This window comes from Lynx rufus, unplaced genomic scaffold, assembly GCF_022079265.1.
Source record: "Lynx rufus isolate CCGP_SWC_20201006 ecotype Redwood Valley unplaced genomic scaffold, mLynRuf1.p SCAF_6, whole genome shotgun sequence".
Taxonomy (NCBI): Eukaryota; Metazoa; Chordata; class Mammalia; order Carnivora; family Felidae; genus Lynx; species Lynx rufus.
The window spans coordinates 145,915,926-145,934,632 of record NW_025814878.1 but is presented as its reverse complement, the minus strand read 5'-3'; the positions used below and the strand labels follow the sequence as shown (position 1 = coordinate 145,934,632).

Here is an 18,707-nt window from a genome sequence, read left to right as displayed (position 1 = left end):
CTCTCTATACATCCACACCTTTTTTTCCCAGAACTGTGTCAATGCTCATAGCATGGACGTGGCTCTCTGAGGATGCTTCATTCTAATATTGACTAAAATGAGGTCAGAGGTACAACAGCTATACTGACAACACAAGAAAATATGGGTGGAGGAAACGAAGTTCCCTCTTGAGTATAAGGGCATTCTTCTAATTTTGTGGCATAATGTAGTTATTTCAGACAGTCCTCTTCCTGTTTTTTAAACAAGTCTCAAGATTAGCCCCTTAATCATCAGTTTTAATGTGCCGTGTGATAAGAAAACTTACTTGGTTATTAATTTTAAGACTTCATTGGAAAAGACAGCATGGCAACAAATGCAATACTTTACTAAAATCTATGAATATTCATTATCTATTTTTAGAGCTCTTTCATTATTTTAGGGGGAGGATAGTCAGCATTTTATTTCCTCTGAAATACAAAGGTAATAGGAATAACAGGCAGCCACTGCTACTGGGACCGTGGTGATGGCGTCCATGGCAGGCATTCTGGGAGTGAGGAACACGAATTGCAAGGAACCACCTTCTCCTAAGCCGTGCTCCACCCCTGCTCTTCTCTCCCCAGTAGCTTCTTTACTGCTCCCTTCACATCCCTGTTTCTCAAGGTGTAGATAAGAGGGTTAAGCATTGGAGTTACAAGTCCATAAAAGAGAGCAAGAAGCTTGCCCTTCAGTTTGGCTGAATTGCTCTTGGGCGCCATATATGCATAACCACTGATAGCTGAGCCATAGAACATAATGACCACCAGCAGATGAGACCCACATGTGTTGAAGGCCTTCTTGCGACCCTCAGTAGATTGGATCCCAACCACTGCTCTGACAATGTTGATGTAAGAGAACAGGATTAATCCAACGGGGATAACTTTTATGATGACCACAGCTGCATACATCTCGACTTCGTCGGTCCGTGTATCAACACATGATAATTGAAGCATGGCAGGTACCTCACAGAAGAAATTCTCTACCCGATATTGGCCACAGCGAGGTAACAAGAAAGTTAACACTGTTTGCACCAAGGAGTTACTGAAACCTGTTCCCCAAGCCACCGCTGCCATTTGTTGGCAAAGCCGCGAGTTCATGATAACTATGTAATGGAGAGGCCGGCAGATAGCGACATAACGATCAAAGGCCATTATTGAGAGAAGTATGCATTCAGTGGATCCTAAGCCAAGGAAGACGAAAAGCTGAGCTATGCATCCCGTGTAGCTGATGTTTCTCCGGTGACTCTGTATGTTGACCAGCATCTGCGGGACAGTGGAGGTAGTGTAGCAGAGGTCCAAGAAAGAGAGATTAGCCAGAAAGAAATACATGGGTGTGTGGAGTCTGGGATCAAGGTGTGACAAGAAAATGATGGCTGAATTTCCGAGGAGGGTCATTATGTAGAAGGTGGAGACAGCCACAAAAAGAACCATTTCTAGTCTGGGCCATTCAGAGAAGCCCACCAGAACAAAGCCATCGGGGTGAGAAAAGGTGTTGTTGAATCTTCCCATTTCTGGAACACTACTTGCCAGAAACAACACAGTCAGAATCCTGGGAGCTTTGTTATCCTGTGGTTAGAACCTGATGCTGGCTTGTGGACTTACAAGCAACACAGAAGCTGGGCAGGGGATGTGAAACAGAGAAAATAATTAACATACTGCGTTTTATAACTTCAGCAAGAATAATGAGAATTAACAATTACATATCTGTATCTTAACAACCATGTTTTGTTTTGTTTTGTTTTTGTTTTTTTTTAACAACCATGTTTTAATCCTTGATCTTCATTTAGTTTGCTAAGTGGGAGTATTGCAAAGATCAAGATAGTAAAGAGGCATTACTAATTATTTGTTACAGAAAGAAGGTATCATATCTGTTAGGATTGGGAGAAACCGAGACATTGGAGCTTCAATAAATCTCTAATTTACTCAATTTTTTCTAACTTAATTCATTTCAATTCATTTTTCTTGCTGATTTTTAATGGGTTTCTATTATAGCATGTAAAATTACCACCCTTGAAAGTCACTATCAGTGAAGGTAAATTCTCCTTTCTTCTGGTAATTAAGTCAATATGGCTAAAACCCCAAGGACCCAAGGTAATGCACTCATGGAATTAATTTATCATGATATTTAGGCAAAGGGTAATTAGTAGGAGTTAACACAGCTAGGACTAATAGCACAAACATTTTCACTTAGTTTACTTATGTCAAAAACACTTTTGTATTTGTATCAAATATCATGAACTAAAAAAAAGTGTGGTATTCATTGATGGCCTCACTGTTCCTTCCATTAAGCCACACCTCCAAGTACAAAGATTTTCAAAACAGGCTGTCCTGTAAGAAAGCTTCAGTATAATATAATCTTCCGTTTTCTGGAAACTGTGATTACACAATGGACAGAGCTGTGAAGAACATTATATAGATTCTCCAGTGTGAGTCCTGGATGTGATAATTACCAAATATATGACCTTGCACATACACACACACATACTGGGCATGTGCTTCATTTTCCTTATGTGTCAAGCAAATATATAATTCGGGAATGTTATACTCAAACTTTGAGCAACGTACAATGCATCACATAAATATAAGTATTACTATTAAGATAATAATTGTCAGTCAAGAAGTGATTCCATGAGTGAAGGGCTTTTATAAACACTTTAATTTTTAGAGAAGGTAACTTCTTTTTTTTTTTTTAATTTTTTAATATTTATTTATTCTTGAGAGAAAGAGAGTGCAAACGGGGGAGGGGGAGAGAGAGGGAGACACAGAATCTGAAGCAGGCTCCAGGCTCTGAGCTGTCAGCACAGAGCCTGACAACAGGGCTCGAACCCACAAACCATGAGATCGTGACCTGTGCCAAAATCGGACGCTTAACCAAATGAGCCACCCAGGAGCCCCTCCTTAAGAAAACATTCTAGATGTATGATTAAATGCACAAAAATGTTTACATGCTAGGATAAACATCATTGCTATATGTGCATTATGGGAAAATTAGAAAAAATAAGCTTGATGTTTCAGAACAGAGAGATGTCAAAGATCATGTATCCATTGATTAGATTATTACATAGTCAATAAAATTAATTTTAAATATGTAATACCTATTCATGATGCTTACAATGTCTTAGTATATGGGCAGGCCTAATATAAAATATGAAATATTTTCCAAATATTGCTGAAATATATGAAAATGTAAGCATACAAAAGCATTGGAAAACACACTACAAGAATGATAATTTAGATTATCTGTGACTTTGGGATTATTAATAGTTTTCATTATATAATTGTGTTCTGCATTTCCAAATTTTATTCAGTGATTAGGCGTTCTTTTTATAATTAGCCAGTAAACACTGGATGTTAAACAAGGCACCTGGCCCAAGGAGCAGCCCTGTGTAATCCTACTTTGTTCTGGTAATACTGAATAGTCCTTGCCGAGCTATATGCCATGGTCTTGCTATTGTATATGTTAGAACTCCTGGTGCTTGTTATTAATTTTTTTACTGCTATACAATCTACTGATTTTGTGCTTTAAATGTTCTCACTCCAGAGTATTGATTAAGTCATTCAAAGAGGCAGTCACTGAGAGTAGAGGCCGCATATATTCTATTTTTGTACTATTAGTTTACTGTCCTTGAACAATTGACTCAGGTGATTTTCACATGAGGGTTGTTAGGGAGATTCAATGAGTTGATGTAAAACACCACAGAGGTGGATAGAATAAAGGATTTAAATCCTAATTGTTTTTATTGTGGCACGTATCTCCCCATGACCACTAAAATACTTTAGTCATCAATTTATTTATAATTAATCATATCCATAGTACAAATATGCAGAATTATTTTATAGGCAGGAAGGAATAATGAAAGCTTAGGTACTTTGGGTTAAATTATTATCCTGATAAAATGTACACTGTTCCCATAGATACATCATTCACCACTCATATTGTGATTTGTTTGATATGAGGGAAAAGAGAAGTTATCGCATAGCCTATAAAAGCTTCTGAGTATGGGGCGGGGTCCTACCTTCAGATGGTGCAGAGAAGTTTTGAGACCCAGACAAGTTGACCTGAAGGAAGAAAGGCAGTGAAAATAGAAATGAAGTCTCCAAACTTGAATTGAAGTTTCACCCAATTCAAAATTTAGTCTGAGCCAGTTGTAATGTCCACACCTTCAAAGGATATTATTCACTACTCTTTTTGAAAGAAAGAAAGAGAAGGAGAGACAGGGAGGAAGGAAGAAAGGAAGGAAAAGGAAAATTTTGATTTTAATGACATTTCCTGGAAACAATAATTGTTAAAAAGAACTTTTATAATAATACAAGAGACAGATTTCAAAGACTAAGAATCATGAAGATGTATTCAGAAATTATGTTTACATCCTAATTCATCTAAATTACATTAAATAAATACCTCACAACAATCATTTGAAATGAATTTTCCTCAAGCTTAGTATAAAGTATATTTTTAAGTGCATAATTTCTTAGTGTCAAATAGTGTGAAATGTTTTTTCTTTCCTTATCTTTAGTAGAATAGGAGCGGTGACCAAGAGGCATAATTAAAATGGTCCTGAAAAAAAAGTGTATCTCTTTGTATCATTTATGATGCCTAATGGGTGTAATAATACCGTGCATGCCAGCAAACTTCCTGGACTATTGTGTCACTAAAATGAGTTTGTAGTGTCCCTAAACCACTGGTAATCATTTCCAGATTGCTAATCATGTACATGCAGTAATATGGTTCCTTGGTAAATAGGGGTTCATCCACTTGATTATTGAGGTCATTTCCCAAACCTCTAAGCAGACGTCTTACCAAGTCTACATTGTTTTGGGGGAAGACATCACTCATGCTTCCAGAGAATTGCCCAGCATAATTTCCCACAACTGTTGTTAGACCTTCCCATAAGTAGCAATCCCAAAATTAAAAAAAAAAATGTCCAACTTAAACTCAGCACCTACTTTACTCTTGTTACTTAAATATTTGAATATCACTATTCTTTTTCTTTTACTCTAAATAAGTTTTATTCCTAAATTATTTTTAATCCACATGCCATGATCATCCCTCCCCTCTGCTGTACTCTGTAGCCTGTTTCCCTAAGACAAACCCATTGTTGTCGAAATGACCTCCAGTAAGGAAAAATTTCAGTCTCTAAGGTCAAGGAGAGCATAACCAGTAAAAGTAATTTCCCTCTCTCAGAACTGAGGCTCCTTGTGCTCTGAAAGTGTCTCTGATGTTCCTCGTGCCCTTACCTCTTGGGTTTGTGGCATTGTCCAAAGTCATGTTTCACTCCCCGAAATCTCCTTGTCTTCTCCACCGTTTGAAATATTACAGGGGTACCTGGGGTCTCCCTGTCTTTTAATCCTCAGGAAATGTGACTATAGGATTGGGGCTAGAAATTTTGACATTAGGGAACCAATCTCCCATTTGCAATTAAGCAAAACTCATGGAGAAAGGAGTTTGGGCCATGGGGAAAATATTAAAAAGTAGTATCATAAGTGGTTTACAAAGCAAATGAATCCTCCTGAATTCTGCCATTTGGTTCTCCTTCCTATAGAATAAATCCTGCATTTCAGAGTTAGCTATTCCCCAGATTTTTTTTCTACCTCTATATTTATGAACACTTAAGCTACTTTCCAGCTTCAAGGAAAATTTCAGATCCAACTATAACTTTCTTAGGGTCATTTAAGTGAAATAGTTATTTTTTCCCACAAGGAATCAATGCTTCTTTGAGGGCTGAGAATTGTAGGAAAAAATATATTCTCTGGATTGAATTTTAAATCCATAGTCCCTCTTGGTAGTTATACATACCTAACTTGTAAATCTTAAAGTGAATATTTAGTGTTTACTTTGTGCGAGTTATTTTTTCACTAGAGCTTAAGATGAAATACATCATTTACTTCTCCCTAGAGCCTCACCAATATAGTATATTGTCAACTTTTGGGATTTTGTTTCTCTTTCTTTCTTTCTTTTCTGGGCTGTAAATACTCTTATTTTATTTTTTTAAAGATATAAGTGTCTTTATTTTTATTCATTTATTTTTAGTTAATTGGATTTCTTTTTCAAACTGATAGTTGAGAAATGGTATCTTATTGCCATTTTATTTTGCATTTTTTATTTTGAATGAGACTGATATTCTTTTTATATATTTGAAGGCCATTTAACCATTTGTGAAATATCTGCCCATACTTGAAGATGCTGCTGCCCATTTCACTATTAGCTTGTAAATATTTTTCTTCTTGATTTTGGGGAGCTCTTTATACATTAGGGGGTTGGCCCTTTGGCAACAATATAAAAGGAATTTTTTTGGTTGTCATGGGTGGTTTGACCTTTCTTGTTACATTTTTCCCATTGAATTATACATGCAGAAAAATGTAAGACTCCTAAGTGTAGCTCAATGAATTTTGATCAATGAATTTTGAGAGTATAAAGACTCCTGTAAGCACACACAGAGCCAAGAGAGAATATATCTACCAAGTCAAAAGTTCCCTGTGTGGCTCATCCAAGTCACTAGCCCCTCCAACATGATTTTATTATTGAAATTATAAGTCATATTTGCTTTGTTTTGAAATTTACATAATTGAATTCATCTGGTATATACTATTTTGTATCTCAACATTGTGTTTGCAAGATTCACCTATATTTTTACATGTACCATTAGTTCATTGATTCATATTACTGTATGCTTCTATATTTATGAATATGATACAATCTATTTATTCTTACTATATTTGGAAAGTTGTATTGGTAGGTATTACAATATGGATATATTCAGTTGTACATGTCTTTCAGTGAACAAATTTATACATTTCTTTGGGTATATACCTAGGAGTAAAATTTCTGGCTTAGATGGTATTGAGATTATTTATTTTTAGTACAAACTGCTGACTAGTTTCTGAAGTAGTCAAGATAATTTATTCTCCCACCAGCATTTATAAACATTCATTTCTACCATTTGTAGCCTCTTCAATTGGTAACATCAGCTTTTGAAAACAGTATCCTTTCTATTTGGCATGAAAGGGGTATCTTATTTTGATTTAATTTTCATTTCCCAAATGACTGAAAGGATGAACAACTTTTCAAATTAGCCATTTATATACCCTCTTTTGTAAAATGTCTGTTCTTTTATCCATTTTTTTTCTATAAGATTTTATCTTTGTCTTACTGATTTCTAGGAGCTCTTTATATATTCTAGATACATGTACTTACAAAATAAATGCACTAGAAATATTTTCTCCAATTCTGTAACTAATATTTTTACTCTTTTAATAGAGTTGTCTTAACTTTTACTGGGAATTTTTAAAGATAAGCAAATATAAGAGAATAATCAGAATAGATCTGATGTATCCATCAGAGAGCTTCTAACAAGTATCAATAGATGGCCCAATTTGTCTAATTTATAACCCTTAACCACGTCAATACTTATTTTTGAACAAATCCCAAACATCATTTATTTCATGTGTGTATATTTCAGTATTCATCTTTCCTCATCTGCAGAGACCCCAAACTGACCCCTGGGTATCCCTAATGCTCTATATACCTCAAGCACAGCCCTTGCACACCCTATGGCCAACTCCCAGATCATACTCCCATGGATGATGAGTGTGACCTTTGCAGATGGCTAGCAAGGAAGCACAGAAAGCCAGCCTGACTCTGTTGATTTGGGAGAAGGTTCACAAACATGAGCATTTCAGGGCACCAGCCCAGGGAAAACAAACAGGAGGTTATCAGCACTCAGCATGCTTTTGTGGGATTGACCACAAAAAGAAGACATACAATCTTAATAATTGTCTACCTGCCAAGGGAGAACAGGAAGTAAAGAGTGGAAGCATCCACAGAAATGTTCTGAGAGCCTCATAATACCTGGCTAGATTGACCAATGAAGGTCTCTCTCTCTCTCAAAGCCAGTGAGTAAGGACTGGAGGAAGTGACTGCTTCTTCAAATGCAAAGACAGAAACACCAGACTTTAAGCAGTAGGAAACATCAAAGGATCATGACACCACCAAAGGAGAACAATAATTTTCCAGTGACCAACCTCAAAGAAGTGGAGATATATGAACTGCCTGACAGAGTATTCAAAATAATTGTTTTAAGGAAGCTCAGTGAGCTGCAAGAGAACAGAGTTAAACAATGCAATGAAATTGGAAAAAATACATGAACAAAATGAGAGATTCAACAGAGACAGAAATCATAAAAAAGAACCAAATAAAATTGCTGAAGCTGAGTATTACAATTAATGAAATGAAAAAAGTAATAGCAGAAATGATCAAGCAGAAGAAAAAAAATCTATATGCTGTAAGACAGATCATATAAAAAAACCAGTCAGGAAAGGAGAAAGAAAGAAGAAAGAAAGAAAAAGAGAAAGAAAGAAGAAAGAAAGAAAAAGGAAGATGGCAGCATAGGAGGACGCTAGGCTCACGTGTCCTGCTGATCGCTTAGATTACACCCACATCTGCCTAAATAACCCAGAAAACTGCCAGAAGACGAGCAGAACGGACTCTCTGGAACCAAGCTTAGACAAGAGGCCCAGGGAAGAGGGTGGGAAGGGCAGAGAGGTGGTATGCGCTACACGGACTGGTGGGAGGGACCCGGGGTGGTGGAGGGGCAGCCTGCCCAGCAAGGTAGAGCCCCCGAGTCTGGCTTGCAAAAAGTGGAGGGGTAGACTTCGTGAGTTCTCACAGCCAGCGGTACTTAACATTTGGAATGTTAAAAGTCAACAGCTCTGCTCTCAGAGAGCGAGGAGGGCAAGAGGACGCTGGGACAGAGAGTGGTTGAGTCCTGGAAAGACAGAGCTTGGCAGGGGAACAAAGGCACTGGCAAGCGCCATCTCCCCCTCCCATACCCCAGCCAAAATTCCAGTGGGAACCAGTTCCTGCCACTGAACTTGCTTGCACTGCACAAATGCCCAGCGCTGTGCTTCTGTAGATCCATCCTTCTCATGGGACTGCCTCCCTCCCAGTGCTGCAGGGCCCCTCCTGCAGGGGACCACCCATGGCAAAGCGAGCTAAGCCTAAGCCTGCCTCTCCCCACCTCCCCCCTGCCCCCGCCCCCACCCCTGCCCCGGTGCACCTTGCAGATCCACCCCTCTAATATGCCCTGGCCAGATCCCATTGAAGCAGTACCACAAGCCTGGCAGTGTGCAAGTAGCCCAGACAGGGGCCACACCACTCCACAGTGAGTTCTGCCCCTGGGAGAGGGGAAGATAAAGTACACACCAGTCTGAATGTTGCCCCAGTGGTGGGCTGGGGGCAGACATTGGGTCTAACTGCGGCTCCGCCCACCAACACAAGTTATTCTGGACAGCCCAGGGGAAGTGCCCTGCAGTTTGGAGCTACCACAGGGACTACCGAAAGTGATGAAATGGAAGAATTCTCCTCAAAATAAACTCTAGGAAGTAGCGACAGCTAACGAATTGATCAAAACCGATTTAAGAAATATAACAGAACAAGAATTTAGAATAATAGTCATAAAATTAATCGCTGGGCTTGAAAAAAGCAGAGAGGACAGAAGAGAATCTATTGCTACAGAGATCAAGGGACTAAAAAATAGTCATGAGGAATTTTAAAATGCTATAAATGAGGTGTAAAATAAAACGGAGGTGACTACAGCACAGATTCAAGAGGCAGAGGGGAGAATAGGTGAATTAGAAGATAAAATTATGAAAAATAGGAAGCTGAGAAAAAGAGAGATAAAAAAATCCAGGAGTATGAGGGGAGAATTAGAGAACTAAGTGATGCAATCAAATGGAATAATATCCATATCGTAAGAAGAAGAGAGAGAAAGGGGCTGAAGGTGTATTTGAACAAATCATAGCTGAGAACTTCCCTGATCTGAGGAAGGAAAAAGGCATTGAAATCCAAGAGACACAGAGAACTCCCTTAAGACATAACTTGAATCGATCTTCTGCATGACATATCATAGTGAAACTGGCAAAATACAAGGATAAAGAGAGAATTTTGAAAGCAGCTAGGGATAAATGGTCCCTAACATAGAAAGGTAGACACATAAGGGTAATAGCAGACCTATCTACTGAAACTTGGCAGGCCAGAAAGGAATGGCAGGAAATTTTCAGTGTGATGAACAGAAAAAAATATGCAGCCAAGAATCCTTTATCTAGCAAGTCTGTCATTCAGAATAGAAGGAGAGATAGAGATTTTCCCAAACAAACAAAAACTGAAGGAATTCATCACCACTAAACCAGCCCTACAAGAGATCCCAAGGGGGATTCTGTGAGTGAAATGTTGCAAGGACCACAAAATACCAGAGACATCACTATAAGCATGAAACCTACAGATACACGATGACTCTAAACCCTATTCTTTCAATAATAACACTGAATGTAAATGGACTAAATGCTCCAACCAAAAGACATAGGGTATCAGAATGGATAAAAAAACAAGACACATCCATTTGCTGTCTGCAAGAGACTCATTTTAGACCAGAGTACACCTTCAGATTGAAAGTGAGGGGATGGAGAACTATCTATCATGCTACTGGAATTAAAAAAAAAACCTGGGGTGGCCATACTTATATCAGACAAACTAGACTTTAATTTAAAGGCTGTAACAAGGGATGAAGAAGGGCATTATATCATAATTACAGGGTCTATCCATCAGGAAGAGCTAACAATTATAAATGTCTATGCGCCGAATACCGGAGCCCCCAACTATATAAAACAATCACAAACATAAGCAACCTTACTGATAAGAATGTGGTAATTACAGGGGACTTTAATACCCCATTTACAATAATGGCTAGATCATCTAGACACAGGATCAATAAAGAAGCAAGGGCCCTGAATGATACATTGGATCAGATGGACTTGACGGATATATTTAGAACTCTGCATCCCAAAGCAACAGATTATACTTTTTTCTTGAGTGCACATGGAACATTCTCCAAGATAGATCACATACTGGGTCACAAAACAGCCCTTCATAAGTATAAAAGAATTGAGGTCATACCATGCACACTTTCAGACCACAATGCTATGAAGCTTGAAATCAACCACAGGAAAAATCTGGAAAAGCTCCAAAAGCATGGAGGTTAAAGAACACCCTACTAAAGAGTGGATGGGTCAACCAGACAATTAGAGAAGAAATTAAAAAAATATATGGAAGGAAATGAAAATGAAAATGCAACAATCCAAACGCTTTGGGATGCAGCGAAGGCAGTCCTGAGAGGAAAATACATTACAATCCAGGCCTATCTCCAGGAACAAGAAAAATCCCAATACAAAATCTAACAGCACACCTAAAGGGACTAGAAGCAGAACAGCAAAGACACCCCAAACCCAGCAGAAGAAGAGAAAAAATCAAGATCAGAGAAGAAATAAATAATATAGAATCTAAAAAAACTGTAGAGCAGATCAATGAAACCAAGAGTTGGTTTTTTGAAAAAATAAACAAAATTGATAAACCTCTAGCCAGGCTTCTCAAAAAGAAAAGGGAGATGACCCATATAGATAAAATCAAGAATGAAAATGGAATTATTACAACCAATCCCTCAGAAATGCAAGCAATTATCAGGGAATACTATGAAAAATTATATGCCAAAAAACTGGACAACCTGGAAGAAATGGACAAATTCCTACACACCCACACACTTCCAAAACTCAAACAGGAAGAAAGAGAAAACTTGAACAGACCCATAACCAGCAAAGAAATTGAATCAGTTATCAAAAATCTCCCAACAAATGAGAGTCCAGTAACAGATGGCTTCCCTAGGGAATTCTACCAGACATTTAAAGCAGAGATAATACCTATCCTTCTCAAGCTGTACCAAAAAATAGAAAGGGAAGGAAAGCTTCCAGACTCATTCTATGAAGCCAGCATTACTTTGACTCCCAAACCAGACAGAGACCAAGAAATAAAAGAGAACTACAGGCCAATATCCCTAATGAATATGGATGCAAAAATTATCAACAAGATACCAGCAAATCGAATTCAACAGTATGTAAAAAGAATTATTCACCATGATCAGGTGAGATTCATTCCTGGCATGCAGGGCTGGTTCAACATTTGCAAATCAATCAATGTGATGCATCACATTAATGAAAGAAAAGATAAGAACCATGTGATCCTTTCAATCGATGCAGAAAAGGCCTTTGACAAAATCCAGCACCCTTTCTTAATAAAAACCCTCGAGAAAGTCGGGATAGAAGGAACATACTTAAACATCATAAAAACCATTTATGAAAAGCCCACAGCTAATATCATCCTCAATGGGGAAAAACTCAGAGCTTCCCTCTGAGGTCAGGAACTCGACAGGGATGTCCACTCTCATCGCTCTTGTTTAACATGGCATTTGAAGTTCTAGCATCAGCAATCAGACAACAAAAGGAAATCAAAGGCATCCAAATTGGCAAAGATGAAGTCAAGCTTTCACTTTTTGCAGATGACATGATACTCTACACGGAAAACCCGATGGACTCCATCAAAAGTCTGCTAGAACTGATACATGAGTTCAGCAAAGTCGCAGGATACAAAATCAATGTACAGAAATCAGTTGCATTCTTATACACTAATAATGAAGCAACAGAAAGACAAATAAAGAAACTGATCCCATTCACAATTGCATCAAGAATCAGAAAATACCTAGGAATAAACCTAACCAAAGATGTAAAAGATCTGTATGCTGAAAACTATAGAAAGTTTATGAAGGAAATTGAAGAAGATACAAAGAAATGGAAAAAACATTCTGTGCTCATGGATTAGAAGAAGAAATATTGTTAAAATGTCAATACTACCCAAATCAATCTACATATTCAATGCAATCCCATCACAATTGCACCAGCATTCTTCTCAAAGCTAGAACAAGCAATCCTAAAATTTGTATGAAACCACAATAGACCCTGAATAGCCAAAGTAATAGTGAAGAAGACCAAAGTGGGAGGCATCACAATCCAGACTTTAGCCTCTATTACAAAGCTGTAATCATCAAGACAGCATGGTATTGGCACAAAAACAGACACACAGACCAATGGAATAAAATAGAGACTCCAGAATTGGACCCACAAAAGTATGGCCAACTAATCTTTGACAAAGCAGGAAAGAACATCCAATGGAAAGAAGACAGTCTTTTTAACAAATGGTGCTGGGAGAACTGGACAGCAACATGCAGAGGAGTGAAACTAGACCACTTTGTTACACCATTCACAAAAATAAACTCAAAATGGATAAAGGACCTGAATGTGTGACAGGAAACCATAAAAACTCTAGAGGAGAAAGCAGGAAAAATCCTCTATGACCTCAGCCGCAGCAATTTCTTACCTGGCACATCTCCAAAGGCAAGGGAATTAAAAACAAAAATGAACTACTGTGACCGCATGAAGATACAAAGCTTCTGCACTGCAAAGGAAACAATCAACAAAACTAAAAGGCAACCGATGGAATGGGAAAAGATATTTGCAAATGACATACTGGACAAAGGGCTAGTATCCAAAATCTATAAAGAGCTCACCAAACTCCACATCTGAAAACAAATAATCCAGTGAAGAAATGGGTAGAAGACATGAATAGACACTTCTCTAATGAAGACTTCCGGATGGCCAACAGGCACATGAAAAGATGCTCAACATCACTCTTCATCAGGGAAATACAAATAAAAACCACACTCAGATACCACCTCACACCAGGCAGAGTGGCTAAAATGAACAAATCAGGAGACTATAGATGCTGGAGAGGATGTGGAGAAATGGGAACTCTCCTGCACTGTTGGTGGGAATGCAAACTGGTGCAACTGCTCTGGAAAACAGTGTGGATGTTCCTCAAAAATTAAAAATAGATGTACTCTATGACCCAGTAATAGCACTTCTAGGAATTTACCCAAGGGATACAGGAGTGCTGATGCATAGAGGCACTTGTACCCCAATGTTTATAGCAGCACTTTCAACAATAGCCAAAATTATGGAAAGAGCCTAAATGTCCATCAACTGATGAATGGATAAAGAAGTTGTGATTTATATATACAATGGAATACTAATTAGCAATGAGAAAGAATGAAATATGGCCTTTTGTAGCAACGTGGATGGAACTGGAGAGTGTTATGCTAAGTGAGATAAGTCATACAGAGAAAGACAGATACCATATGTTTTCACTCTTGTGTGGATCCTGATAAACTTAACAGAAGACCATGCAGAGGGGAAGGGGGAAAAATAAAGAGAGGGAGGGGGGCAAACCATAAGAGACTCTTAAAAACTGAGAACAAACTGAGGGTTGATGGGGGGTGGGAGGGAGGGGAAAGTGTGTGATGGGCATTTAGGAGGGCACCTGTTGGGATGAGAACTGGGTGTTGTATGGAAACCAATTTGACAATAAATTTCGTATAAAAAAAAGAAGAGAAAGAAAGAAGAAAATAAAAGCACTGTAGTAATGAAGCCAATGTGAATTATGGGAAACTATGAACCTATGAACAATATCAAATTAATTAGTGATTTCAGAATTCTAACAGTATCCCCCTATATACAGGAGATACATTCCAAGACCCCCAGGGGATGCCTGGAATCCCAGATAGTATAAAATCCTATATATACTATGTTTTTCTGATACATACCTATGATAAAGTCATTTTATAAATTAGGCACAGTAGGAGATTAACAATAATGAATAATAATAACATAGAACAATAATAATAATATACTGTAACTAAAGTTATGTGAATGTGATCCTTCTCTCTCAGTGTATCTTATTTTGCTGTACTCACCCTTCTCTTTGTGATGCAGTGAGATGATAAAATGCCCACAACATGAGATGAAGGAGGTGAAGGACACAGGCTCTGTGATGTAGCATTAGGCTACTACTGACCTTCTGACGATGTACATCAGAGGAAGATCACCTGCTTTCACACCATGGTTGCCTACAGGTAAGTGAAACTGCACAAGGCAAAACCACAGATTAAGGGAAACTGCTGTAAAAGGATCAAATGGGATCAATGGTCAAATGGGATTTATCTGTGCGGTGCAAGGATGCTTCAGCACACACAAATCCATAGAGGTGGTGCACCACAGTAACAGAATGGAGGCTAAAATTCCTCTGTTCATCTCATTAGATACAGAAAAAGCATTTAGCAAAATTTGACATCCTTTCATGATTAAAAACTCGCATCCAGTTAGATATGGAGGGACATACCTCATCGTAATAAAGACCATATATGCCAAGCCTACAGCTAACCTCGTACTCTGTGATGAAAGCTAAAAGTGTTTCCTTTAAGATCAGAAACAAGACAAGGGTACCTCTCTCACCACTTGTATTCAACATAGTATGTAAAGTATTAGCCAGAGCAATTAGGCAAGAAAAATAAATAAAAGGATTCAAAACAGGAAAGGAAGAAGTGAAATTGTCTCTGTTTGCAGATAATATGATATATATATATATATATATATATACATATATATATACACATATATATGTATATATGTATATATAGTATACACAAAAGACTCCATAAAAAAATCTGTTAGCACTAATAAATGAATTCAGCAAAGTTGCAGAATACAAAGTCAACATACAGAAATCAGCTATATTTCTCAACACTAACAAGAACTATCTGAGAGAGAAATTAACAGAGCAATCCCACTTACAACAGCCCCACAAACAGTAAAATATTTAGGAATAAATTCAACCAAGGAGATGAAAGTTCTGTGCATGGAAAAACATTAAGATATCGATGAAAAACAAACTGAAGGAAGCTGTAAGAAATGGAAAAGGTGGATAGAATGCTAATGTGATAGGAATTACTGTCTGAATTTTCCAACCTTTAATGGTAGCAATGTCTGTGATTGCCCTGGAGCTTCAGTTTATTATTTAGAAGTGGTGGAGAGGGGGCACTTCTTACCTCTTACCTTTCTTTCTGCAATAGTCTATATTCGATGAATATGTTTCCCTTTTCCCATTGTACCCTGTAAAATGCCAAGGCTAAAGGTAGAGTTGTATACATAATTACGGTAATGTCTCTAGTCTTTCCTCAAGGAGACTGAGGTTTTTTTCATCCAATGACCTCTGGGCCTGTTAATTGGCTGTTAACTAAAATTCTAACCCCCAAAGGGATTGTATTAGGAAGTGTATGTGTGTGTAGGGGGGTAATTAGCTTTAGATAAGGTCCTGAGGGTGAAGCCCCATGATGGCATTAGTGTCCTTGTAAGAAGTGAAGTCTACAGCCCCCTCTCTCTGCCATGTGAGAACACAGCAGAAGACAGCCGCCCCAAGCCAGGAGGCAGGCACTGAATCTGCCAGGACCCTGATCTTCGACTTCCCAGTCCCCAAAACCTCGAGAAATAAATGGTTTGTTGTTTAAGCCACCCATTATGTAGTATTTTGTGATAGTATCCCAAGGTGACATAATGCCCAGCATAAAATAAAGTTTCAAATTATAAGTCACATTAGCAAGCAAGAAAAGTAATCAGGGGAACCACCCAAAAGAGGCACACCCACAGATGTCCTTGCCATTAGAATGATCAGACAGGGGCTTTTAAAAAACTATAATGATTACATTCAAAATTTTTGTGGTAAAGGAAGACCATGAACAAATGAGAAGCTTCAGCAGAGAGATGAGCATTATGCAAAAGAAGCAAGTGAAAATGTTAGATATGAAAAATGCAATATCAAAAAACATAAAGCAGAGCATACATATTCCATAGGGTACTAACTCTTCCAGCATATGAATAGTTGAAGCCCCAAATGTGCCAAGAGAAGTAAAGGGCTGGAGAGATTGTTTGATTTAGTCCATTATCTTGGACTTTTACAAAATTGATGAACAACAGCATCACAAACTGAAGAAAAAAACAAAACTCACCAAACCCAAAGCAAGATGAATAAAAATAAAATCACATGTATCCACCATACTGATGGTAAACCAAAGGCAATTAGAAAAGCCTAGAAGATACCAGGCAAAAGTAAACACTGAGTAGAGGGTAGTAGTCATAATGACGATGAGTGACTTCACCGTGAGAAACACTGACAATAAAATATCATCTTTCAGATGCTAGAAAAAGCTATAGACCTACAGTATTATATTCAGTGAAAATATTCTTCAAAATGAAGGGAATTTAAGGGTGTTTCAGATATTTTAAAATTAAAAATTCACCCGCGGGAGAAGACCACCACAAGAAAAGTTCAATAAGCCTTCCAGACTCAAAGATGATTGACTGTTTAAAACAAAAATAATGGGAGTGTGTTGTGTAGTGTTCAGCTGGTACTGAATGACAGTAAGGGGCCAGCAAGGAGCAGGACAGATGGAATTTATTGCTGTAGGTTTCTTACGTTGTTTCTGGTTAGAAAAAAATTGTTTGATGATGTCCTCTGATAGATTAAAATGTCTTTTAACTACTAAAACAACTTCAAAAAAAAGATAGAGTAGTTTAAGAAGTTAGTCAAGGAGAAGAAGTGTTAAAGAAGGCAGCAAAGGATGAACTGAACAAAAGCAGAATAGACAGGGCAAAGAGAAAACAATAAAACTGTAGGCTCAAACCCAATCACACTGTAAGTTACTTTATATTAAAATGGAAAATCACCCCAAACTAAAGGAAGAGATTGTTATGTTAAATAAATAACCAGACCCATCTATATCCTGTTTTCAGAGAAATGCACATTAAATATAAAGTCACAGATAAATGGAAAGTAAAAGTGTTGGCAAACACAAGACAGAAAGCTGGCCTGATATTGACATCAAACAAAGCAGATCTCTGGGGCGCCTGGGTGGCGCAGTCGGTTGGGCGTCCGACTTCAGCCAGGTCACGATCTCGCGGTCCGTGAGTTCGAGCCCCGCGTCAGGCTCTGGGCTGATGGCTCGGAGCCTGGAGCCTGTTTCCGATTCTGTGTCTCCCTCTCTCTCTCTGCCCCTCGCCCGTTCATGCTCTGTCTCTCTCTGTCCCAAAAATAAATAAACGTTGAAAAAAAAGATTAAAAAAAAAAAAAAAAAAGCAGATCTCGGGGCGCCTGGGTGGCGCAGTCGGTTAAGCGTCCGACTTCAGCCAGGTCACGATCTCGCGGTCCGTGAGTTCGAGCCCCGCGTCAGGCTCTGGGCTGATGGCTCAGAGCCTGGAGCCTGCTTCCGATTCTGTGTCTCCCTCTCTCTCTGCCCCTCCCCCGTTCATGCTCTGTCTTTCTCTGTCCCAAAAATAAATAAACGTTGAAAAAAAAAAAAAACAAAGCAGATCTCAAGACAAGAAGTCCTACATGTGGGACATTACACAGAGATTAAATTACCAAAACATGAATCCACAATAGTCATAAATGTGTGTGCAACTGATAACAGAGCCTCAAATTCACGAAGCAAAAGTTGGACATGTTAAAGAGCAAATAGAAAAATGTGCAAACACAGGTGGAGATATCAACACATCTCTCTCAATAATGAATAGAACTAGACAAAAAAATCATAATGGTATAAAATGTATCTGAAAACCACTGGCCATCAACTTGAACTAATTGAAATATATCTCTATCTATCTATATCTAGATATATGTCTTCCTCTCTGCCCATCCCCTGCTTGTGCTCTCTCTAAACAAACAAACAAACAAAAAAAGATTAAAAAAAATACTATCAGAATTCACCTAAGAAGAAATAGCAAGGGTTTAAATAGCCCTGTGTATACTGAGGAATGAAATTGTTATCCAAAATCTTGCTCTGGTTGGATTTTCCAGGAAGCCAATGAGACAAGAACACGAGCTACAGGTTGTGAAGAGAGTGCCCTTGGGGTCAATGTCCACGG

At 38.2% G+C, this 18,707-nt stretch overlaps 1 protein-coding gene across 1 annotated transcript; it reads right to left on the bottom strand.

Annotated features, from left to right (window-relative positions):
- Window positions 1–563: 563 nt before the first annotated feature.
- Window positions 564–1,523, bottom strand: LOC124529286 (putative olfactory receptor 2B8). Its single transcript, XM_047103123.1, has one exon. It carries the CDS (start codon window positions 1,521–1,523, stop codon window positions 564–566), a length of 960 nt encoding a protein of 319 aa, XP_046959079.1.
- Between the last annotated feature and the right edge of the window lie 17,184 nt (window positions 1,524–18,707).